The 26,224-nt window shown below is 40.1% G+C and overlaps 1 protein-coding gene across 4 annotated transcripts in view; it reads left to right on the top strand.

Annotated features, from left to right (window-relative positions):
* Positions 1-26,224, top strand: part of UBR3 (ubiquitin protein ligase E3 component n-recognin 3) — a 221,598-nt gene that overhangs the window by 95,257 nt on the left and 100,117 nt on the right. For 2 of the 4 annotated variants that reach the window (XM_089328198.1, XM_089328196.1), the window contains 6 exons: positions 3,372-3,468; positions 10,338-10,479; positions 15,422-15,526; positions 17,231-17,404; positions 17,624-17,656; positions 19,253-19,713. In XM_089328198.1, the coding sequence (XP_089184324.1) occupies positions 3,372-3,468; positions 10,338-10,479; positions 15,422-15,526; positions 17,231-17,404; positions 17,624-17,656; positions 19,253-19,713 (1,012 nt within the window). The remainder of the gene's footprint in view (positions 1-3,371; positions 3,469-10,337; positions 10,480-15,421; positions 15,527-17,230; positions 17,405-17,623; positions 17,657-19,252; positions 19,714-26,224) is intronic. The other 2 variants (XM_051849447.3, XM_089328197.1) reach the window with 1 other exon arrangement.

Here is a 26,224-nt window from a genome sequence, read left to right as displayed (position 1 = left end):
CTTAACATGTTTTGTAATGTTAAGAATTTTGCTACAGTGAGTGAGGGAAGCAAGAGAGGAGACAGAGACACTGTTAAGACAATGGCTCCTAAAATTATTCTCAGGCCACCTCTCAGATTTTTGACATAGTTAAATATAATTTCTCCTATTATATACTTAGTATTTCAACTGTTTCTTTTTTTGGTTGTTTGTTTTCTATTTTTTTTTTCTTAGTAAATACAAATTTCCAAAGTACAGTTTATGGATTACAATGGCTCCCTCCCCCCCCCATAATTTCCCTCCCACTTGCACCCCTCCCATCTCCCGCTCCCTCTCCCATTCCATTCACATCAAGATTCATTTGCAATTATCTTTATATACACAAGATCGATTTAGTATATATTAAGTAAAGATTTCATCAGTTTGCACCCACACAGAAACACAAAGTGTAAAATACTGTTTCAGTACTAGTTATAGCATTACTTCACATTGGACAACACATTAAGGACAGATCCCACATGAGAAGTAAGTACACAGTGACTCCTGTTGTTGACTTAACAATTTGACACTCTTGTTTATGGCGTCAGTAATCTCCCTAGGCTCTAGTCATGAGTTGCCAAGGCTATGGAAGCCTTTTGAGTTCGCTGACTTCGATCTTACTCCAACAGGGTCATAGTCAAAGTAGAAGTTCTCTCCTCCCTTCAGAGAAAGGTACCTCCTTCTTTGATGGCCCTGTTCTTTCCACTGGGATCTCACTCACAGAAATCTTTCATTTAGGTCATTTTTTTTTTTTTTTTGATTTTGACAGAGTGTCTTGGCTTTCCATGCCTAAAATACTCTCATGGGCTCTTCAGCGGGATCCGAATGCCTTAAGGGCTGATTCTGAGGCCAGAGTGCTATTTAGGACATCTGCCATTCTATGAGTCTGCTGTGTATCCCGCTTCCCATGATGGATCGTTCTCTCCCATTTTGATTCTGTCAGTTAGTATTGGCAGACACTAGTCTTGTTTGTGTGATCCCTTTGACTCTTAGACCTATCAGTGTGATCAATTGTGAACTGAAATTGATCACTTGGACTAGTGAGATGGCATTGGTACATGCCACCTTGATGGGATTGTATTGGAATCCCCTGGCATGTTTCTAACTCCACCATTTGGGGCAAGTCCGATTGAGCATGTCCCAAATTGTACATCTCCTCCCTCTCTTATTCCCACTCTTCTATTTAACAGGGATCACTCAGCTGTTTCTTAAACGAGTTGTTTTAAATACTTTGCCTCATCTTAAGCATGATTGTTGGTGAGGTCATGAGTTATATTTGTAACTCAGTTTTCTAATACACATGAAAATAATTCTATAATTATAAAAATAAGAAGTTTTATACTCTTAGTACTTCAAATCGTCTTATATACTCCAAATTATATACATACCACACTGAAATAGTTCTTAATTTGTGTAGAAGGTAAGGAAGCCAGGTATCCATTTTGTCAAAAGAATAGAAAATATTTCATAAATAGGAAAGATTTAAAAAGTGAGAATCCTGAAAATGCTTCATTAATTTTTTTTTTATTTTTATTTTTTGACAGGCAGAGTGGACAGTGAGACAGAGAGACAGAGAGAAAGGTCTTCCTTTGCCGTTGGTTCACCCTCCAATGGCCGCCGCGGCCTGTGCGCTGCGGCTTGCGCACCGCGCTGATCGATGGCAGGAGCCAGGTACTTATCCTGGTCTCCCATGGGGTGCAGGGCCCAAGTACTTGGGCCATCCTCCACTGCACTCCCTGGCCACAGCAGAGAGCTGACCTGGAAGAGGGGCAACTGGGACAGCATCCGGCGCCCTGACCAGGACTAGAACCCGGTGTGCTGGCGCCGCAAGGCGGAGGATTAGCCTAGTGAGCCACGGCATCGGCTCGACTTCATTAATTTTTAAAATCTGCTTTTCATAATTTTTTACCTTTGAATACTTTCTTTTTAAAGATTTTATTCATTTGAAGAAGTTACACAGAGGGAGAGGAGAGTCAGAAAGAGAGATAGAGAGTGAGAGAAGAAAGAGAGAGAGAGAGATCGATCTTCCACCGGCTGATTCACTACCCAATTGGCCACAATGGCCAGAGCTGCACCAATCCAAAGTCAGGAGCCAAAAGCTTCCTTGGGGTTTCTCATCCAGGTGCAGGGGCCCAATGGCTTAGGCCATTTTCTACTGCTTTCCCAGGGCATAGCAGAGAGCTGGATTGGAAGTGTACCAGCCTGGACTCGACTGGTGCCCATTTGGGATGCTGGCACTGAAGGCGGTGGCTTTACACACTATTCCACATTGCTGGCCCCTGAATATTTTTAAAAATACTAATGAATGGTTTTTCTTACTTTCTAATTGGCTTCTTACAAAAATATGAACTAAACTTTTTTTTTAAGATTTGTTTGTTTATTTTGAATGCCAGTTACACACACACACACACAGAAGGAGGCAGGGGAAGAGGGAGAGGGAGAGGGAGAGGGAGAGGGAGAGGGAGAGGGAGAGGGAGAGGGAGAGGGAGAGGGAGAGGGAGAGAGAGAGAGAGAGAGAGAGAGAGAGAGAGAATCTTCCATGTACCGGTTTACTTCCCAAATGGGTTCAGCAGTCAGGAGCCAGAAGCTTCTTCTGGGTCTCTCACATGGGTGCAGGGTCTGAAGTACTCTGCTTTCCCAGGTGCCTTAGCAGTGAGTTGGGTCAGAAGTGGAACAGCCAGGACTCAAACCAGTGCCCATATGGGGTGCTGGGGTCACGGTGGTGGCTTACCTGCTTTGCCATGGTGCCAGCTCCCAATTAGTTTTATAATGAGACATTGTTCTGTTACAAAACTTTTGCTCACACATGCTTGCTGAACTCGAGAGAACATCCTTAGTGATGAAATTGTGATTAAAAAAGTGATTTTAAATTTTATTCAGAGTACTAGAGAGACAGAAAAGAGACTAAGTTCCTACCCACTGGTTCACTGCCCAAATGTCTGCAACAACCAGGGCTCGGCCAGGCCACAGCTGGGAGACAGGAACTCATTTTAGGGCCCAGGTACTTGAGTCATTATCTGCTGCTTCCCAGCATACATTTTCACAGGAAGGTGGAGTACGGAGTAGAGGCAGTACTTGAACCCAGGCTTTGCAATATGACATGTGGGCATCTCAGCCAGTGTCTTAACAACTAGGCCAGATGCTGCTCCATTAAAAAAAGTTACTTTTTGAAATTGTGATTTTTGACTTAGAAAAGTAGGTACAATATCAGGTGTATTAAGGCAGATGTAACTAAATTAAACTATTTGGTGTCTTCTCAATTTAAAATACATTTAACAAATGCAGTAAGTCATTCGAGATTGATTTTATTCTTAAAAGTTACTGTTCTGTTTCTACTGTCTTTTGAATAATAGCTGAAGTCTGGGATCAAGAGTTTGACCCTGTCATGGTCATCCTTCGAACTGTTTACCGCAGAGATGTGCAGTCTGCAATGGACAGATACACAGCTTTGTAAGTCCATCAAATTGATTGCTATCACAATGGGCTATTTTATATTTATATAGAAAAATTTCAGTTACATGACATATGATATACTCTCATTAAAGTGTGCTTTCAAGTTTGAGAGGAGAAAATATTCTAAGATTTAAAAAACAATCTGGGAGCCGGTGCCGCGGCTCACTAGGCTAATCCTCCGCCTTGCGGCGCCGGCACACCGGGTTCTAGTCCCGGTCGGGGCGCCGGATTCTGTCCCAGTTGCCCCTCTTCCAGGCCAGCTCTCTGCTGTGGCCAGGAAGTGCAATGGAGGATGGCCCAAGTGCTTGGGCCCTGCACCCCATGGGAGACCAGGATAAGTACCTGGCTCCTGCCATCAGATCAGCGCAGTGCGCCGACCGCGGCGGCCATTGGAGGGTGAACCAACGCCAAAGGAAGACCTTTCTCTCTATCTCTCTCTCTCACTGTCCACTCTGCCTGTCAAAAAAATAAAAAAACAATCTGGGTGAGATTTGTGTTCTCAAGATCCTTATCCAAAATTTGATGCTAATCCGATCAAAGAAATTTTAGAACGTGATTATTTTATTAAATTAAAAAATAGAAACTCATTTAGTTGCTGTTTGATCAGTGGAATTAAAGGTTTATTTTTTTTTAAGATTTTATTTATTTATTTGAGGAGTGACAGACAGTGAGAGGGTGAGAGAGAGAAAGGTCTTCCATCTGTTGGTTCACTCCCCAAATGGCCACAACGGCTGGAACTATGCCAATCCAAAGCCAGGAGCCAGGTGCTTCTCCCTGGTTTCTCATGTGGGTACAGGAGCCCAAGCACTTGGGCCATCTTCTACAGCAGAGAGCTGGATTTGAAGAGGAGCAGCTGAGGCTAGAACCAGCACCCATATGGGATGCTTGCGCCGCAGGCAGAGGATTAACCTACAGCGCCATCGCGCTGGCCCCAAAGGTTTGGTTTTATGTTGTTCTACCTTTAAACCAGTAGAGGAGGCACACGTTATGAGTATAAAATTGTCCAATGTCAGAGGTGGTGCTGGGTATCTGTGATAAGTGTGAAAATATTACTGTGTTCTGGACAACTGAGAAAATGGTCAAAGGAAAATAAACTTTAGTTTTAAATATTTTTTTTAAATTTTTTAAAAATTTTTTTTTTATGTTTATTTGAAAGACAGAGTTAGAGAAAGAGGGAGAGACTGAGAGCGAGGTTTTTGGTGTGTTTTTTTTTTTTTTTTTGTTTGTTTGTTTTTTGTTTTTTTGACAGGCAGAGTGGACAGAGAGAGAGAGAGACAGAGAGAAAGGTCTTCCTTTTGCTGTTGGTTCACCCTCCAATGGCCGCCGTGGCTGGTGCGCTGCGGCCGGCACATCACGCTGATCCGAAGGCCGGAGCCAGGTGCTTCTCCTGGTCTCCCATGTGGGTGCAGGGCCCAAGCACTTGGGTCATCCTCCATTGCACTCCCGGGCCACAGCAGAGAGCTGGCCTGGAAGAGGGGCAACTGGGACAGAATCCGGCGCCCTGACCGGGACTAGAACCCGGTGTGCCGGCGCCGCAAGGCGGAGGATTAGCCTAGTGAGCCGCGGCGCCGGCCAGTTTTAAATATTTTTAAACATTTAAAATATTGATGACAGCAGAAAATTTCTGAGGGACATCTTCATAGAGAAGAACTTTATGAAAGTTGTTGAGTCTTTTAAAAATGTACTATTTTGATCGCTAAAAACTTTATAGTTAATATCACATTGCTGAACATCACATCTTTTTTAAATTTGTGCTTTTCTAGGCCTTACTAGTTCAAAATGTTGCAGAGGCCTCTGATCTTGGGAAAATATTTATGTATTAAGTGTGAAAGTGTAATTATAGATATGAGATATGAGAGAGACTTCTCTTCTGCCAACACCTTGTAGTAAAAAGATAGGTATTGAGTTTAAGACCCATCGCAAATATCTGAAAAAAATTTGTAATGTGAAGTTTTAGCATATTCCTCTTCCCACAGCAAAATAAAACAACCTGCAAAAGATCGAGCTCAGCCATCAGCATTTCTCTGCCTTTCTCTAAATCCATAGGGAAGATAGTGGGCGTGATGGTCTCCTTTCTCTGTTTTCTTAGTCATGTTTTTATGCTTTTCATGTGGTTTTATAGTGATTTGTCTACTTGTCAACCTTTACTAAAGTCTTAGTTCCCTGAAGAGAAGATAATTTTGTCTGTGTGCCCTTTTTGCATCCTTGTTACCTATCTCAGTGCTAGCATGTAGTAGGCATCCATCATGTATTTTCTGAATAAATAAATTGGACTAGTTCATATTGAGATATTTGGAAACAAAGTGAGCAGGAGGAAGAATTTGTGTGGAAGCCTAAAGTTGGCTCCATAAACACTGCTGAGGTAGCGCTGCTTTTTCTCCAGCGGGGTGGCGATGGTGGATGGTTGCAAATATATAAGAATTAGAGAGTGAGTTTTGTTACTCTTTTACTTTGTAACTAATAGAAATTTGGTGTAGGATTGGGCTGAAACTTTAAAAGTTTTGAAGGCATCTATAAAAACTTAATGCAAACAGTTTTGAAGTGGAAATTTTATATTTATTAAGTGCTAGGTACTCTGTAAGGAAAACAGAATTGTGTTTTTACTTTTCACTTAGTAAGCTTTCTATTTAGTTCTGTACAATTTCTTTCACCTAGGGTAGAGCTTTACCACTAAGAACCATTTTTACTCTGCAGGGAGCATTGTCAAGATGGGTAGTGTTCCCACTGCCGTGCAGCAACAGCAAAGTAAATCCCACAACCAGCCATTATCTTCTCCCAAACATCATTAGGGACAAGGTTGAGAAATCTGGTTGGCCCTATTGACAATTTTTCTATTTGTAGATATCTTATGTTTCCTAATCTATTTTGTTTTACTAGTTTAGATTTATGTCAGATTGTGATTTGTTACTACTTTGTGTAGTCAAATAAAACCATATAACCAAAGCTTTGTTTATTATTTTATTTTTTAAAAGATTTACTTATTTATGTGAAAGACAGAGTTACACACACATACAGAGAGAGAGACAGACAGACAGACACAGATGCAGAGAGATCTTCCATCTGCTGGTTTGTTCCACAAATGGACACAATGGCCAGGGCTGGGCCAGGTTGAAGCCAGGATCCTGGAACTCCATCTGGTATTCCACATGGGTGGCAGAGGCCTAAGTACTTGGGCCATCCTCTGCTACGTTCCCAGGTATATTAGCATGGAGCTGGAACAGAAGTGGAGCAGATGGGACTTGAACCAGTGCCCATATGGGATGCCAGTGTTGTAGGTGGTGACTTAATCTGCTATACCACAATACTAACCTTGGTGCAAAAAAGTTTTAAAATTGTTGTATATTTTTAAATTATATACATTTCTATGAGCTTTTGGAAGATCCCTTGTCTTCTTTCTGCATTTAAGAATAATTTGATTATTTTTATATTTTAACTTGAATACTCAGCACAAAAATTGAAATAAATTTACTTTTCATGATTTAGCAAATATTTAATGGTTCTCTACAAAGTGCCTGGCAACAATCTACATCCTAAGAACCCAACATGTTAATTTTTCCAATCGTTTGGCGCTATTACTCTTCAAAAGGCCTTTTTGTTACTTTCTTGCAAATAAGAAAATATCCTAGCCAATAAAAAGTCATGTTTTCTCCTTTAAAACAAAAAGATGAAAATGACCAATAAGCAATAAGCCTTGCGGTTTTGATCAGCTTCATAGTTGTGCTATAATAAGAATTGCAGTAGTCAATTTTTTTTTTTTTTTTTTGATAGGCAGAGTGGACAGTGAGAGAGAGAGAGACAGAGAGAAAGGTCTTCCTTTTTGCCGTTGGTTCACCCTCCAATGGCCGCCGCGGCCGGTGCACTGTGGCCGGTGCACTGCGCTGATCCGATGGCAGGAGCCAGGTACTTCTCCTGGTCTCCCATGGGGTGCAGGGCCCAAGCACTTGGGCCATCCTCCACTGCACTCCCTGGCCACAGCAGAGAGCTGGCCTGGAAGAGGGACAACCAGGACAGAATCCGGTGTCCCGACCGGGACTAGAACCCCGTATGCCGGCGCCGCAGGCGGAGGATTAGCCTAGTGAGCCACAGCGCCGCCCGCAGTGGTCAGTTGTACAGGTATATAAGAGGCCGGCATTGTGGCACAGCAGGTTAAGTCACTGCTTGGAATGCCCACTTCCCGCTTCATGCATGTTTACTTTTTGTGGGTAACTTAACACTACTGATTCACTTTCTTTAAAGGTTATAGACCTGCTGAGGTTTTTAAATTTCTTCCAGAGAAGAACTATATTTTTGTAATAAATTTTCTGTTTTATCTTAAGTATAAACTTAGTGATTAAAAAAGAAATCTTAGGGCAGGCCTCGTGGTGCAGTGGGTTAAGCTACAGCTCAGTATACTTGCATCCCATATCAGAGGGCCTTATTTGAGTCCTATCTATTTCACTTTCTATCCAGTTTCCTGCTAATGCATCCTTGAAGGTAGCGCCGGTCCCTGAAGGCAAAATGTCTGAATGTTCTAAGTGCATTAAAAATTATGTGTATTCTCATCTGTTGGGTGTTCTTTACTAGTTCTTGCCTCACATATGTTAATAATATTATTAAAAATCTTAGGGGCTGGCATGTGGCATAGCGGGTAGAGCCACAGCCTGCAATGCTGGTATTCCATGTGGACGACAGTTTGCTCTACTTCCAATCCAGTTCCTGCTAATGGCCTGGAAAAAGTGTTGGAAGAGGCCTAAGTGCCTGGGCTCCTGTATCCATGTGGGAAACCTAGAAGAAGCTCTTGGCTCCTGGCTTCAGCTGTTGCAGCCATCAATGGAGTGAACCAACAGATGGAAGATCTCTCTCTCTTTTTTGTCTTTTCCTCTCTTTGCAACTCTTTCAAATAGATGAATACATCTTTTTTAAAAATATGCAATTTAAAAAATAATAAAATAAAGTATGGTTACACAGATTTCTTTAGTGGACACAGAAACCAGCAATGAACAGAAAAAACACCTGGTGTAAACTAGGCTTAGGAAACTTAAAAAAACCTTAAAAATTCTTAGTAATTTTGTTTTTCTTGGATAGCAGTGTGTTAGTATCCTCCACTACAGTTGTGGATTTACCAGTTTCTCTGTGATTCTTTGAAATTTTGCCATTTATGTTTTGAGTTTCATGATTATTATGTAATTATATTCATAATTCATATCTTTTGGGGATACCCCAGAAGAGGCAAACTTCTATTTCTTCTCCTCCCTCTTCCTTCTTTCTTCTTCTCCCCCCTCCCTCCTCCCTCCTCCCTCCTCCCTCCTTTCTTCTTTCTTCTTCCTTTATTTGAAAGAGTTACAGAGTGAGAGAGAGAGAGAGAGAGAGATCGTCCATCTGCTGGTTCACTATCCAGATGGCTGTAATGGCTGGGAAGGGCCAGGCTGAAGCCAGGATCTGAGAGCCAGGAGCTTCTTTCAGGTCTCCCCCATAGATGGCAGGGGCCCAACTACTTGGGCCATCTGCTGCTTTTCTCATGAGCAGCTGGGACTCTAACCAGTACCCTAGGGGAAGCCGGCGTCACAGGCAGCGACTTTACCCACTATGGTACAATGCTGACCCCAGAAATGAGCTTCTTGTTTTTCCAGGTGAGTTATTCTTTCATTGAAGGGAAAGTCTTCCAAGGGTCTCAGCTTTAGCTTGGATCTCAGTTCTATTCCTGATTCTTGTGTGAAGCCAGCACCTTGTCATCTGCCTGTTCACCATATTTAAAACCATTAGCTGGGGCCGGCACCATAGCGCAGTGGGTTAATCCTCTGCCTGCGGCGCTGGTATCCCATATGGGTGCTGGTTTGAGACCCAGCTGCTCCTCTTCCAATCCAGCTCTCTGCTGTGGCCTGGGAAAGCAGTGTAAGATGGCCAAGTCCTTGGGCCCCTGTATCCACGTGGGAGACCAGCTCCTGGCTTCAGATTGGCACAGCTCCAGCTGTTGCGGCCATTTGGAGAGTGAACTAGCAGACAGAAGACCCTTCTCTCTCTCGCCCTCTCACTGCCTGTAACTCTACCTCTCAAATAAATAAATAAAATCTTAAAAAAAAAAATTAGCCATGGTGTTAGTACTTGTTAATTTCTTGTCCCCCTCCCCGCCCTGGCATCCAAGGAATTTGCTTTCTTTTTTTGTGAACTCAAAATATGTGTGGAAAATATTGTATTTCATTAAACCTTTCCAGCCATTGGAAGTGGGGGAATTTTCATGTTACCTATTCTGCTCAACTGTTAGAACTGGAAATTTTTTGCTAAGTGCTTTACTTTGCATTCTTTCTGTTAAACAAATAGAAACTCTTTGTTAGGGTTTACATTTCTAATTCTTTCTAGTTTCCAGCTTCTCTCTCTCTAGCATCTTTATTCAATAGGAACGGAAATAGTAATGTTCATTGTGTAGAGAATACACAATATGTTTACATTTTTAAGTGGTTTGATCAAAAATAGTACTGTGGGGCCAGTGTTGTGGTGAAACAGGGTAGGCTGCCGCCTGCAGTGCTGACATCCCATATAGGCCAAAGTTCGAGTCCCCGCTGGTCCACTTCCATTCCAACTCCCTGCAAATTGCATGGGAAAGAAGCAGAGGATGGCCCAAGTTTTTGGGCCACTGTCACCTATTTGAAGACCCAGAGATGCTCTGGGCTTCAGTCTGGCCTAGCACTGCTTGGCCATTTTGGCCTTTGAGGAATGAACCAACAGATGGAAGATATCTCTGTCTCTCTCTAATTCTGCTCTTCAAATAAATAAATTCAAAAAAATTGTGTAGAAAAATGTGACAAAATTTGATGTCTATAAATCACTATTTAAACCACAGTTTAATTTTGAATTTATCATCTAATTTTAGTTTTGTTTTATTTTTACAGTTTAAAACAGAGTGGAAAATTCCCTGGAAATCCCTGGCCTCCCTATAAGAAAAGGACATCACTCCATCCTAGCTATAAAGGGCTCATGAGACTTCTACACTGTAAGACTTTACACATTGTGCTGTTCACTCTTCTTTACAAGGTACAGTCATCATTTGAATAGAAAGATGAGAAATTTTCTCATAATTTTCAAAAAAGTGGTAAAGGATAACATTTACATAGAAGTACCATTTATAAAGCAATTATACATTTAAGATGTATGAGGATATGTTGTAATCACATGTGTGAATTTCAGGTTGAAAATATGGTATAGCTATACATTCTTTTTGGGAATTTATTTATCTTATTAAGCTTCAGTTAGGAATATGTACTTAGGGCTTCTATAGAATGAGGAATGAAATAGTGGAAGACTATGAGAGATATAGAATGAACTGTTGTGGCCAAATACCCATCAGAACCACTAAACTGACAACGTGACAGCTGTGTGGGCCAGTGACCCTGAATTTATAGTATTTGCCCTTGCTTTATTTCTCTGATCAGGAATGTGACATGAAGGGATTTGAATGGCATTCCTATGTGGTAGTATCAAAAATTTGTTCTCGGTGAACATCTTAAAAACTCAAAAGATGATGCTTTTATTTTCTCATAATTTGTTTTATTCTTGTGTCTTTTTGACAAACATTAAATCACATCTTAAAACTCCATAAAACGCTGGCGCCGCGGCTCAATAGGCTAATCCTCTGCCTAGTGGTGCCAGCACACTGGGTTCTAGTCCCGGTCGGGGCGCCGGATTCTGTCCCAGTTGCCCCTCTTCCAGGCCAGCTCTCTGCTGTGGCCCGGGAGTGCAGTGGAGGATGGCCCAAGTGCTTGGGCCCTGCACCCGCATGGGAGACCAGAAGCACCTGGCTCCCGCCTTCAGATCAGTGTGGTGCGCCAGCCACAGTGCTCCGGCCGCGGCCGCCATTGGAGGGTGAACCAACAGCAAAGGAAGACCTTTCTCTCTGTCTCTCTCTCTCACTGTCCACTCTGCCTGTAAAACAAAAACAAAAACAAAAACAAAAACAAAAACAAAAACACTCTATAAAACATGCAGTATGTATCAGGTGTTTTTTTTTTAATGACCTAATCTGAATAATAGAAGAAAGATAAAGTAACTATACTCTTGTTTTTATATATATATATATTATATATAAAGTAACTATACTCTTGTTTTATATATATGTATATAGTTACTTTATGCTTTATATGTTTGTACATATAAACATGAATTTTAGTTTTATATATTTTATTATTTAACAATAAATTTATTATATAATGATAATATATATGTTTAGTTTTTATTTTATTATAAATGTTTGTATATATAAAATATATATAAAATAATTATAGGGCAAGTATTGTGGTGCAGTAGGTTAAGCTGCCACTTGAGACACCTGCATCCCTCATGGGAGAGCCTGATTCAAGTCCCAGCTGCTCTGTACCTCTGACCCCAGCTTCTTGCTAATGTACCTGGGAAGGTAGTGGGAAAATAACCCAAGTACTTGGGTTCCTGCCATTCATGTGGGAAACGTGGTTGGAGTTCCTGGCTCCTGACTTCAGTCTGGCCCAGCCCTGGCTGTTGCGGCATTTGGAGAGTGAGCCAGCAGGTGGAAGATCGATCTTTCTCTGTCTCCCATTCCCCACCACTTCTTTTACCCTTTCCTCCCTCCCTCTCCCTCCTCCCTCTCTCCCTGTCCCATCTGCCTCCCCTTCCCTCTCTCTTTCTCACTCTCCCTCTCCCCTTCCATCCCCTCTTCCTCCTGTATCTCCCCCCTCTCTCCTCCTTTCACCCTCTCCCTCTCTGTCTCTCTCTCTCCTCCTGTATCCCTTCTCCCCCCACCCTCTCCATTGCTTTCCCTCTCTCTGCCTTTCACATAAATTAAATAAATAAAGTATTTTTTAAAGGCCAGAGTTACAGAGAAGGGGGGAGAGGAAGGGACAGAGAGGTCTTCCATAAACTAGTTCACTTCCCAAATGGCTACTAAGGACAGGGCTGGGCCAGGCTGAAGCCAGGAACGTCTGGGTCTCTCAAGTGGGTGCAGGGGTCCAAGGACTTGGACTATTCTCCACTGCTTTCCCAGGTGCATTAGCAGGGAACTGGATTGGAAGTGGGGCAGCCAAGTTTCCAACTTACGCCCATATGGGATGCTGGCATTGCAGGCTTAACCTGTTATACCACAACACAGGCCCCACAAACAAATCTTACAAATAACCATAGATGTGATAAATATTATGTAATTAGATAAAAAGACAAACTATTTTTTCTAATTAGAATTTGAAAAATGAAATTTAAATTAAATGAAAGTAAGCATATTTGTTAAGCAAATTTCCAATTGTTACATATCTGTATTTAAGTTTAACATGATGGAAGGGGAGAGAGGGTGCATGGAAGCTCCCATCTGTGGGCTCACTCTAAATCCTCACAATGGCCCAGGCTCTGCTGGACTGAAGGAGCGAGCTGGTCGTTCAATCCAGGGATGGCAGGGACCCAACTCCTTGTCCCTCCTAGGGTCTGTATTACTATGAAGCTGGAATCAGGATGCAAAGCCAGGCACTCTGGTATGAGACATGGGCATCTTGACTGCTAGGTCAAATGCCTGTCACACACAAATATTTTAAAATTATTTAAGGAAGTATTCATATACATTAAATTTTGTTGTGCAGACATTTTAGTGTTTTCCTTAAGTCTTTCTATGTAATGAAGTTATGTTTTTAGATTTCTATGCCCCCTCCTGACCAATTTTTCATTTTACTTACACAAATTATCCCTTGTAAGGTTTCAGACATGTGTTTCAGAAGACACCTTGAGTGGTTTATTTTCATTAATTTCCAAGAGCATTATTTGGTAAAATTGTTCAAAATGCTCTTTATTTATTAAAAATATAGCACTTTTCTTAATAAATAGACATATATTTATGATTAACATATTTATTAAAGATTTAATACTAGATTTCTTTCAAATGGTTTATATATACTAAGGTATATATAAATATAAACTATATAAAAATAAAGTATGTATAAACAGACATTACTCTGTTTCTAGTAAAAATTCTTATAAGTGAAACATGGGTTATTTCATTTTTCAGATATAAAAATTGAATTTTAGAGCTTAAGTTCAAATGGTGAAGCTAAGTGCTGTTATAATAATAATTAAGTAATTCATGAAAAATTAAGGAGCCTTATTGCAAATGATTGTGAATATTCTTTCAAGTTATACTTTCCAGTGTTTTCATTTGCTTAATGTAAAAATAGTGCTTTATCAAAAATCAAAAAGGCGATGTTTTGTTGTTCCAAAACTATTAGAAGCAAATTTTTAGAAGTTTCAACTTTGTTATAGCTTTCCAGGCTTTTATAATACAAATATCTTTTCCAATTGACTTAGTATTGGCAAGTCAACTTTGTAAAGATTAATTTCAATAAACCACCTTTTACTCCCAGCCATGTTTAACGTTTAAAAAAGTATTACAGTGGCCGGCGCGCGGCTCACTAGGCTAATCCTCCGCCTGCGGCGCCGGCACACCAGATTCTAGTCTCCGTCGGGGCGCTGGATTCTGTCCTGGTTGCTCCTCTTCCAGGCCCGCTCTCTGCTATGGCCCGGGAGTGCAGTGGAGGATGGCCGAAGTCCTTGGGCCCTGCACCCCATGGGAGACCAGGAGAAGTACCTGGCTCCTGGCTTCGGATCAGTGCGGTGCACCGGCTGCAGCGCGCCGGCCGCGGCGGCCATTGGAGGGTGAACCAATGGCAAAGGAAGACCTTTCTCTCTCTTTCTCTCACTGTCCACTCTGCCTGTCAAAAAAAGAAAAAGTATTACAGTAAAACTTCTCTGAAGAATCATTTTTTAGTTTTTCTTTTTTTTTTTTAACAGTACCTAATAAGTGATTTCCCCTTAGCCTTTTTTTTTTTTTTTAAAGATTTATTTATTTATTTGAAAGAGTTACAGAAAGGAAAAGGCATAGAGAGAGAGAGAGATCTTCTATCTGCTGGTTCACAGCTCAAATGACCGCAACGGCTGGAGCATGCCTATCAAGCCTGGAGGCAGGCAGTTCTTCCTGGTCTCCTATGCAGATGCAGGGACCTTAGGACTTGGGCCATCTTCTGCTTTCCAGGCCATAGCAGAGAGCTGGATTAGAAGTGGAGCTGCTGAGACTCGGATCAGCACCCATATGGGATGCCGGCACTGCAGGCAGCAGCTTTACTGCTATGCCATAGCATGGCCTCTCCCCTTAGCTTCTAAGTTACTCATTTAAAGTAAAAACTCACTTGAATGTATCTAGTAATGTTTATCAAGAGGAGATAGTCGATAATTAAAGGCAGTAGATTGAGAGTGTGAAATCTGTGTTATGAGGCTATTTACTTGAGAGCCTTGGATTCTTCTGTGTAATAGTAGATTAGAAAAATAACTGTTGTCACCCAGCCTTAGGTTCTCTTCTGCTACAATTTGTTTTGTTTTGTTTTGGACTTATTTTATTTATTTGAAAGCCAGAGGGTGAGGGAGTGGTTGAGAGAGGAGAGAGGAGAGAGAGGGTGAGAATGGCAGAGATCTTCCATTTGCTGCTTCACTCCCCAGTTGCCTGGCTGCAGTGGCTGGGGTTTTGCCAGTCCAAACTCAGGAGCTCAAAACTCCATCTGGGTCTCCCAAGTGGGTGACAGGGGCCCAACTATTTAGCCACCTTCCCCTTCTTTCCCAGGTGCATTAGCAGGGAGCTGGTTTGGAAGCTGAGCTGCCAGGACTCAAACCTGATATAGAAGGGGATTGTACGTGATATTTAGTTTACTTCTCTGATATTGTTTTCTTCAGGAGAAGAGTGTCAGTAAGTTTTAAAATGTAAAATACTCTTGTTAAATGGTGTATTTGTGAGGTGATATTTTAGATTTTACTTAAAGTACTATCTGATCCTTAGAGGAGACCTGGTTTTAAGTTTTAGTTAGTCTTCTTTCCAAGCTTACATATCTGATATTATTTTCATTTGCAACATTAAAATAGTGTTGCATCTTTAAACTTTGTGGATAAAATTAATTATGAGACATTTTCTCTCTTTTTAAAGATTTTGATGGACCATCAAAATCTGTCAGAACATGTACTCTGCATGGTTTTGTATCTGATTGAATTAGGACTTGAAAATTCTGCAGAAGAGGAGTCAGATGAAGAGGTAAGTAGTTTCTTTTATTGAAAGTGTATAGGTAGTGGCCACCCATTATCTGGCTGGACACAGTTGCTGCTAGGTCAGGCAGCCTTAGCAAAGTGTGTTTATGGACTTCATCTTGAAGTTTACATATGGATTCATTATACTCATATAAGGTCTTCAGAGCTACTAGAAAAGGCCGTTTTTATTCTTGAAATTCATTTGTTCTTTTAATTATTAAGTTGTTGGTTTGTAGTTCACGTCACAAAAATTAAGAAAAGTGTTTAGTGAATTTTTGTTGTTATGCTAAGAACACTGATAACTGGTAAATAATCATTGCTAGGAATTCACTGTAGAAATTCTAATAATGCGGTTTGTAATATTTTTTAAGATTTATTTTATTTATTTGAAAGGCAGAATGACAGAGTGAGAGACACACACATACACACACACATACAGAGAGAGAGAGAGAGAGAGAGAGAGAGATCAGTTTTCTATCTGCTGGTTCACTCCCCAAGAGGCCACAATGGCTGGGGCTGAGCCAGGCTAAAGCCAAGAGCCAGGGCCTTCCTCCAGGTCTTTCATGTGGGTGCAGGTGCCCAAGCATTTGGCCATCCTCTGCTGCTTTCTCAGACACATTAGCAGGGAGCTGTATCAGAATTGGAGCAGCTGGGTCTCAAACTGGCACCCATATGGGATGCCAGTATCCCAGGTAGTGGCTTTACTTACTATACCACAACTTCGGCCCCTTAGAAGTAGCTTTATGAAAGCAATTAATTTTACAAATATAAGATTCTTTTGAGATCATCCCTCCAAAAACACAAAATGCAGCATAACATAATAACAGCCAAAAACAGATAAGTAGAAAAAAAAGGCAGTAATTTGTAGTCCCAAATTGAGTAAATGTATATTCTTTTTTTTAAATTAATTTATTATTTGAAAGGCAGAGTTACAGAGAGGCAGAGAGAGAGAGAAAAATCTTCCATCTGCTCGTTCATTCCCCAAATGGCTGCAATGACTTGGACTGAGCCTATCAGAAGCCAGGAGCCAGGAGCTTCTTCTGGGTCTCCCATGTGGATGCAGGAGCCCAAGGACTTGGGCCATCTTCTACTGCTTTCCCAGGCCATAGCAGAGAGCTGGATCAGAAGTAGAGTAGTTAGGACTTGAACCAGTGCCCATATTGGATGCCAGCATTGCAGGTGGTGGCTTTACCTGCTACGCCACAGTGCCAGCCCCAACACATACTCTTTCATAAATATTAAAAGGTCATTAAGATTCCCCTAAGGCAGGATTATATTTTTTGTTACTTTTTCAGACTGTATTCCACAATTAGTTCAAACTAGCATTACTTGACTGCATTAGTAGTTGTTACTAATGAGTGATGGTAAATATTCTGCAATTTTGTCTATTTCCAGAATTAAAAAAATATATTTTTCAGAAAACATGTCATTGGTTTCATTGGACTTAGAAATTTATTCCTGAATTTTGTGTTTGTATTTGGTTTTATTTACTCCATTTTATAATGTGTAGACGAGACTGTAAGAGATTCAGGAATATGACAGACAGTGGGTATTTGGGCTTGTAACATCTCCATTCTACCTTAAACCTGACAAGGCAAGTTTTAATATTATTTTTTAAAAAGTAGCTCTCTCTCTCCTTCTCTCTTCCCTCTCTTCCCTCTCTTCTCTCTCCTCTCTCTCCTCTCTCTCCTCTCTTTCTCTCTCTGTTTAGGCATCAGTGAGTGGACCAGAACGCTGTCATGACAGTTGGTTTCCTGGCAGTAACTTGGTATCAAACATGCGACACTTTATTAACTACGTCAGAGTGAGAGTTCCAGACACTGCTCCCGAGGTGAAGAGAGACTCACCTGCAAGTACTAGTTCTGACAACATGGGTTCTTCACAAGTAAGTGTTAAAGTGAGAAGAAAAGGGTAAAAGTGAGCAGATCTTTATAATGTAAAGCATACATAACTTGTGCTGTGTTGGGATATATGGTCTAGATCTCCCCATAATGTCCAAAAGGAAAAGAAAATATGGCTGTAGTTAATTTTAAATTGTCTTTTATTTCCACTGATAAATCTAAACAACTTCTGCCTGACCAGTCTTTTTCCTTTAATCTGCCAGAGTTTACGACGACCTAAAGTTCTTCAAAGAGAGGTAGATGTGTATTTTATTTGCGTTAACTAGCAACATGGCTTTAACTGGAACTTGGGAAAAAGCATTGAAGTATTTGTGTGTGTGTGTGTTTAATTAATATAGTTAGATTTTTAAAAAAATGTTTAATTTATGAGAACTTTTAAAATAAAGTAACAGGTTTACTTTTAAAGAAAATTTATATTATTGAGCTTAAGAATAATACTGTGTATTTAATAATCAGTTTTTCTTATTGGTGTTAGAAGTATTTTATACCAATTTATTGATGGCAAATTTGGATCCATTTATATTTAGCATTGTAGCTGTATTACTAACATCTGAAAAATGACTTGGCTGTTTCCTAAATTAAAATAAATTTAATTGCTGGCAGCATGACCATTTATAATTTTTTTTTTTTTTTGCTTCTTTGGCAATTAATTAACTTTGATACTATAAGGTCACAGACACCTTAGACTCTCTATATTGTATATTAAGACTCATTTTGTAAAACAGCTTTCTCATTGCATGTAGCTTAATACATTTTTAAAAAGTAGAAATGAAAAATCTTGAAATGACATTCCAAGTAACTAAAATCAAATAGCTCTAGTCCCTCCAACCTGTATTTTTGTGACTAGGAGAGCATGAATCATACACTTCTTATAGGAGAGTCTATCTGGTAGAGCTTTTTGTCAAAACCACCTATTTTTGCTGTGAAGAGTTTTAATTAAAATATTGGAACTCCATGAGGAAACTTTTGCCTGTATGCTAGTAGAGTGTACTTTAAAAAACAGCTTGTATGTTAAAAAATAGTACCTATTCCAGTTTCAGTCTTAAAAGCTCAACTGAAATGGGAGTGGCCTTTCTTTGCTTGAGTTAAAAAATTAGTGAAATCCTCTAAAATGACTTGTATTTTAATTAAAGGATGATTTCTGAGAGCCCTAATGCAGTTTGACTGGTTTAGCAAAAAGGCTATTTCGAAGATAAATTATGGAGAAAAACATTTAGTTAAATCTATTCAGATAGTAAATTACAATGATACTCAAATGCCAAACAGATCAATTTGATTTTTGATCCTTATATTTCAATTTAGTAACTTTATTGATTAGAATTAATTTTCAAACTTTTAAAGTTTCTTAAAAATAAAGTTAAATGCCAGTTCAGATTTATTAAGTTAGAAAATTAAAGCAATTAATTTGTAATTTTCCTAACTGGAAACTGTAGCAGTCTTCCAGAAGTTAGTAAAGAATATAGTTTTCTTGATGACTGTTGAATTAGATAGCTTTTCTTTTTTTAAACTAATGAAGAACTTATGATTTCTCTTTCATATGGCTATAGATACTACCCAAGCTTTGTTTGTTTTCCCTGGTAGGTAGGGTAGGAGATTGAGAAGGAAAGGGTATTACTGATACTCTCCTTTCTCCTCATTGCTGTTTCCAGATTGAGTAGGACTAAGTATATTTGAGAAAGGGTGGTGAAGGAACAAATTTATGTAAAGAGCAAAATCCGTTGACTAAATCTTTGGATGAAACGGAATATTCCTTTTGGAAAATGTGGTACTAATACATATTTAAATTGATGCTAAATAACCTCTTGATTTTTCTTTCTCTTTTTTAATGGTAGAATTCTGGTACAGCTCAAGTTTTCAGCTTAGTAGCAGAGCGTAGAAAGAAATTTCAGGAGATCATCAATCGCAGTAGCAGTGAAGCAAATCAGGTGGTTCGCCCCAAAACTTCAAATAAATGGTCTGCTCCTGGTTCAGCTCCACAGTTAACTACAGCCATTTTGGAAATTAAAGAAAGCATATTGTCTTTGCTAATTAAACTTCACCACAAACTCTCAGGAAAACAAAACTCCTACTATCCTCCTTGGCTTGATGACATAGAACTTTTAATCCAACCAGAAATTCCTAAATACAGTCATGGAGATGGTATAACTGCAGTAGAAAGAATTTTACTAAAAGCTGCATTGCAAAGCAGAATGAACAAACGCATCATTGAGGAGATCTGTAGAAAAGTGACCCCTCCTGTGCCACCCAAAAAAATCACTGCAGCAGAGAAGAAAACATTGGACAAAGAAGAAAGGTAATTTTTATTTTGAATGTTTTAAATATGTATAGTACAGTTGAAGATTTGATTTTTTTTCCTTTTTGGTCATCTGAAGCTGATCACTTGGATGTTGTAGCAGCAACAGTCGTTAAGTGTTGAGTGTATCAGATAACTGGAGTTGAACATAGTGCTTGTGTGGGCAGTATGCTGAGTTTATTGAGGATGAGAAGATGAGTTTAAATTACTGCTCTAAACTTGTAGGCCTCTTGGTAAAAATTTCTATTACTGTTATTGCTGAGGCAATATAGTAATTCTCTTACTATTTTCAGAAACTATTAATTCAACATTAAATAAGAGTAGAAAAACTTTTAACATATTTGAAATATTTCTCAAAATAAAGATCTGTCTTTTAATTCCTTTTATTCTTATCAATATATGATTGCTAATTATTAAAAAAGTAATATATTTAGAGGCAGGTGTTTTGCACAGCAGTTAAGACACTGATTGGGAGGCCTGCATCCCATGTTGGAGAACCTTGGTTCAACTCCTAGCTCTGCTTTGCTCCCCACTTCAGATTCTTGCTTCCTGTTAGTGTGCCCTGGGAGGTAGCAGGTGATAGCTCAAGTTGTTGAGTCCCTTCTACCCATGTGGGAGACCTGGATTGAGTTCCCAGCTCTTGGTTCGGCCTGGCCCAGTCCTGGCTACAGTGGACATCTGGGGAGTAAACTTTTGGATAGAAGATCTCCTTTTGTCTATTTCTCTCTGTTTTTCTGCCTTTCAAATAAATAAAAAAGCTTTAAAATATACTCTAACTTAAGCCTCTGTCTTTTGGATCTTCAGGTTGTTTTTAGTTTGTTGTTAAATAATATTACTTGTAATTCTTTGTTTTGTTTAAAAAAATCTTTGACTTTATTATTTTGGAGGGGAGGATAATGTTTTTTATAGGTGGGATTTGTGGGTTAAGATGTATGAACAGAATATGATTCTTAGCATATATTGCTTGCCAGAAGAGTGTAGTGCTGTACATTGTCACCAACTGTTTCCCAGTAGCCTCGTCAGCATTGCCCGGCTTGCCCGGCTTGCCATCATAAGCATGAAACATGAATTTTGAGAGACTGAAATTCAGTGCAATTATCAAACTCTTGGAGAAGGGTTCAGTGTGATTAAAAAGGAGCACACATTCTTTTTTTTTTTGAAAAGCCAGGGGCTTCTGGGTCTCCCCTATGGGTTCAGGGGCCTAAGCACTTGGGCCATCTTCCACTGCTTTCCCAGGCCATAACAGAGAGCTGGATTGGATTAGAGCAGCCGGTACTTGAACTGATGCTCAACTTGAACTTTACTCGTTATGCCACAGCACTGGCCCCAGCGCATACATTCTAATGAATGTCCCGAAGCCAAAAGACTCAGGACATTAAAAAAAAGATTTCAGGTCATGTTTAAGATGGTCATTGCTCAATTCTCTAAGGTTATAAATCATATCCAGTGATTTAATTCCTCTAAAATTTAATGCAATTCTTTACTAAAACAGCAAATATATGGCAAGGATATACATTTCTCTTATGGGGAATACAAAGGGATTGTCTCAACATTATCTTAAACTAAGAACCCTGGCCTTTTATCATCTCCGTGTCTTCTATGTAGGTACAGATCATTATTAACACATTTTTATCTGTATTGCCTTTGTAAGAAGTTTTAATAGTTTGAAGTGTACTTTAGAGGATTGCCTGTAGTAATTTCAACTTTTTTTAGTTACTTTTAAAATTAAATAGGGTAGACATTTAGCCTTGCAGTTAAGACATTGGGTAAGATGTCTGCATCTCTCTTTAGAGTATCTGGATTCTATACCAGTTTCTTGCTTCTGACTCCAGCTTCTCACTAATGCAGACCCTGGGAGGCAGTGGTGATGCTCAAGTAATTGGGTTCCTGTTGGCCATGTAGAAGATGAGGATAGCCATTCTGGCTCCTGACATTATCTCCTGGCACAGCACTAGCCATTTAGGGCACTGGAGGAGTGAACGAGAGCTTTTTCTCATTGTCTGTCTCTCTAACAAATAAGTAAAAATAATTTAAAAATTAAATATGGGAAATTATGTGTTAAATGATCAGTGGAAATCAGCCTTACATGGATTTCACTCTGTTGATTGTTTTCCACTCTTCATGCATCAACCAGGCTCTTCTCTGGACTTAGACTATTAAGCTGTGTCCTATGTTGGAAACCCTAACCTCGAGGAATTGATGCTGTAGTGACATACTAGTAAACAGATAGTTGTTAGTGTAATAGGGCCGGCGCCGCGGCTCACTAGGCTAATCCTCCGCCTAGCGGCGCCGGCACACTGGGTTCTAGTCCCGGTTGGGGCGCCGGATTCTGTCCCGGTTGCCCCTCTTCCAGGCCAGCTCTCTGCTGTGGCCAGGGAGTGCAGTGGAGGATGGCCCAGGTGCTTGGGCCATGCACCCCATGGGAGACCAGGAAAAGCACCTAGCTCCTGGCTCCTGCCATCGGATCAGCGCGGTGCGCCGGCCGCAGCGCGCCGACCGCGGCGGCCATTGGAGGGTGAACCAACGGCAAAGGAAGACCTTTCTCTCTGTCTCTCTCTCTCACTGTCCACTCTGCCTGTCAAAAAAAAAAACAAAAAACAAAAAACAAAAAACAGATAGTTGTTAGTGTAATAAATACTGTGTTAAGTGTACAGGATGTTGTTGGCTATGGTAGGACAAAAGGCCAAGAAGGTAACCAGATAACTGATATTTAGTGTATGAATGGTTCCTAGGAAGCCATTGGAAGACTTTTTTAGGAAAATAATATTCATTGTAATCATGGGCAGATGGGTTTGAATGGAGTAAGACTGGACATTGGGAATCTAGAGTATTTAGGAATCTGAGGAGCATGGGTGTGGTAAGGATCTACACCAAGACAGTGAAAATAAAGAGAGGCAGAGATGTGTACGAGATATTTAACAGGTACAAGTTGTTAGACTTGGAGTTCAGTTTGATGTGAGAGGTGAGGGACAAGTCATGAATTGTTCCCAGACTTCTGATTTGGATGATATTCCTCTTAAGATAAGGGAGTGTAGTAGGGGGCTAACACTTAGTGGGAAAATTGGTAGGCTCTCTCTGAACATTATGGATTTTAAGGAGGACTTTGAGATGGAGATATCTAGTCAGATATTGGATTTGAGACAGAGTTATTTAGGGTTACAAATTTGAGCATAGAGCTAAAGTTAGAAAAATGAAAAACTGAATGTAGAACTTAAGGAAAAAATATTAAAGGGAATGACTGAAGGAGTACCTAAAAAGGTGTTTGAAAAGGAATGACTTGAGTGGAGCAGGAGGAAAACTAGGGTAATTGGTAGTAGAGAAGGTATAGGAGGAGAAGATTCAGAAAGGAAGAAACTTAGCCAGGTAGTCAAAGGCCTTGAGAGTTCAGATAAGAGTGGAAGTCTCATTTGATTTGTTAGTGAGGGAGTCATCTATTAGTAACTGTATCATGAGCAATTTATCTGCTTTAACTAAAACTTGTCACAGAAAATTCATACTGGGATACAAAAAACCCAATAGTAAATTAAGAATTTTGAAGCATTTCTGCTTCCTTGTAGAGTTATAAAGAACTAGCATGTAATTCAGATAACACAGTTCACTAATTTTGAATTGGTAACTATCTAGAATATGGTAAGTCTATTGGTAATACCAGAAAGTTGGAAATGAGATAAGATTTTTATTTCTGTTAAACTTTCTAAATTAGTGAATTTTTTCCTTCTGGTTTTGTAATAATGTCTTTTTTATTTTGAAGAAAGATAAACAGTTTATTTTATTTGGTTATTACTAATAAAAGATGACACTGAAGGACATAATTCAAATGCTATTTTTACAAAGGCCTGACTATTGTAATGAATAATATTCTAAAATATTTGAAGACTTTCTTTGTGAAAGATTTTATATCTTTTGAGCAGCAATGATGTATATAAGGACTTAAGCCAATTCTGTAGTAGACGGGTAAGGACTAAGTTGAATATATTTGAATCTCATTATACTTCTCACATTGTCTTTTTTCTATTTTGGATTTTGGATTAAATTTTATAACAAGGCAGAGTATGTCATAAACTCTTAGTGATGATCCACTTCTAAGTACTTTCCTTGGATGAACTTGGCAGCACTTTCATAATAAATTAGCTTCATAGAAAACAAGATAAAAAGTAGAAACTTTAGAACATTGTAATAATATGCAACTTCAGTCTTCTCGGGTCATGAATGAAAATTTCTGAATTGTATTGCATCTTTTAGAACGTTTGTGTCTTTTGTTAATGATCTTTATTTACATTTATACCCAATTTTAGAAAAGAAATAACCTAGATTAAGAGAAAATTTCTAACAATGACATTCTATTTCTGGTTACTATACAAATATGGTGTAGAAATGTATTTTAATTCCAGTTCCAAGTAATTACATCTGTGGTTTTCTTATGGTTGAGTTATGGATTTGTCATTTGAAATGTTCTCTCTCTTTTCTAAAGATTTGTTTATTTTTATTGGAAAGTCAGAGTTACAGAGAGAGGATCTTCGTTCTCTGGTTCACTCCCCAAATGGCTGCAATGGATGGAGCGGGGCCAGACTGAAACCAGGAGCCAGGAGCTTCTTCTGGGTCTCCCACATGGGTGCATTGGCCCAAGGACTTGGGCCATCTTCCTCTGCTTTCCCAGATATATTAGCAGGGAGCTGATGGGAAGTGGAGGAACTGGGAATCAAACAGGCACCCACATGGGATGCCAGTGCTGCAGGCGGTGGCTTAACCTGCTGTAGCACAGTGCTGACCCCTGAGATGTTCTCTTAATAGACATATTTTTTGGTAAAGTAAATTGTAAAGATAAACTGTAGACTTAACATTAACTGAGGAAGCATACCACAACTTAACAAATTTGCTGTTGTGGCACATAGCATTTTTAGAGATTCTTAAAATCCTTTGACTATCTACTGTACATTTTTGTTTTTATTCCATTCTGGCCAGTATCTACCCTTTGAGAATGAATTTAATTTTTAAAAACTTTATTTTGGAGCAATCTTACACTCATAGAAATGCTTTTAAGAATAGTGAAGGAATTTGCTGAACGAGCTTACTCTGAAAGAGTAAGTTACTGATGTGGTGCCCCTTCACTCTGGCATATTTTCATGTATGTTTCCTAGAAATAAGGGCCTTTTATTGCTTAATCACAAGGGCAACCAGGACAGAATCCGGCGCCCCGACCAGGACTAGAACCTGGTGTGCCGGTGCCGTAGGCGGAGGATTAGCCTAGTGAGCCATGGCGCCGGCCACATTACATTTTTTTTAAAAAAGATTTATTTCTTTATTTGAAAGGCAGAGTTACAGAGAGGCAGAGGTAGAGACAAAGAGGTCTTCCATCCACTGGTTCAGTCCCCAGATGGTTGCAATGGCCAGATCTGAGCCGATCCAAAGCCAGGAGCTTCCTCCGGTCTCCCACATGGGTGCAGGGGCCCAAGAACTTGAGCCATCCTCCACTGCCTTCCCAGGCCGTAGCAGAGAGCTGGATTGGAAGTAGAGCAGCTGGAACTCAAACCAGCACCCATATGGGATGCTGGCACTGCAGGCGGCGGCTTTACCCACTATGCTGCAGTGCCGGCCCTCACTCATTACATTTAATTGTCATGTTTTGGTCTTCTTCCTAAGGAATAGTTTTGTTAGTCTTTCCCTCATTTTCATGACTTTGGCATTTTTGAAGGTTATAGGACAGTAGTACCATTATAGAATGTCCCACAGTTTGGGAGTGTCTGTTGTCCCTTTCTGTTTAGATTCAGATTCTGCATCCTTGGCAAGAATATTGTGAAGTATTACTCTTTTCTTTTGATTGTATCTGATCAGATGTCAATACAATTTCAGTTTGTTTCGTTACTGGTGATTAACTTTGATCACTTGATTAAGGAGGTGTTTGTCTTCACTATCAAATTACTTTCTTTTCCTCTTTGTAATTGATATGTAATTTTTGGAGGTAGATACTGTAATATCCCATTTCTTATTGACTTATGATATTTTCATTTATTAATACTATTATAATTTTCAAGATTTATCTCTTTGAAAGGCAGAGTGACACAGAGACAGGGTAGGGAAAGAAGGGGGGGAGGGGAAGAGAAAGAGATAGATATATCTTCCATCTGTTGGTTAACTTCCATGAATGGAACAGCTGGGGCTTGGCCAGGCTGAAGCCAGGAGCAGGGAACTTTATCTGGGTCTCCCATGTGGGTGGCAAAGATTCAAGGACTGTTGCCCAGGTAAGTTAATAGGAAACTGAATTGGAAGCAGAGGAGTGGGAACTCTGTCACTCCCCGTCTTCGTGGAGGAACGACACAGGACCCTGCGCTGTTCTTTTGTCTGCTCGGCCCTCCCCGGGTTTGCTGCTGGTTCTTCCCGGATTGGCTACCGTCCCTTCCACCTCCGTGGAAGGGCGGTTCCCCCTGCCACATTCCCCACTTCCGCAGGGGAGCGGCACACCGCTGGCCGGCTCTCTCGGGGGCTGCACAGGTGTTCCCCTTAGATGTTCCTG

This window comes from Oryctolagus cuniculus, chromosome 3 (assembly GCF_051225735.1).
Source record: "Oryctolagus cuniculus isolate XC-2025 breed Fujian yellow rabbit chromosome 3, ASM5122573v1, whole genome shotgun sequence".
In the NCBI taxonomy this organism is placed as follows: Eukaryota; Metazoa; Chordata; class Mammalia; order Lagomorpha; family Leporidae; genus Oryctolagus; species Oryctolagus cuniculus.
Note: the sequence above shows the minus strand (reverse complement) of the source record. Positions and strands in the feature narration are given on the sequence as shown.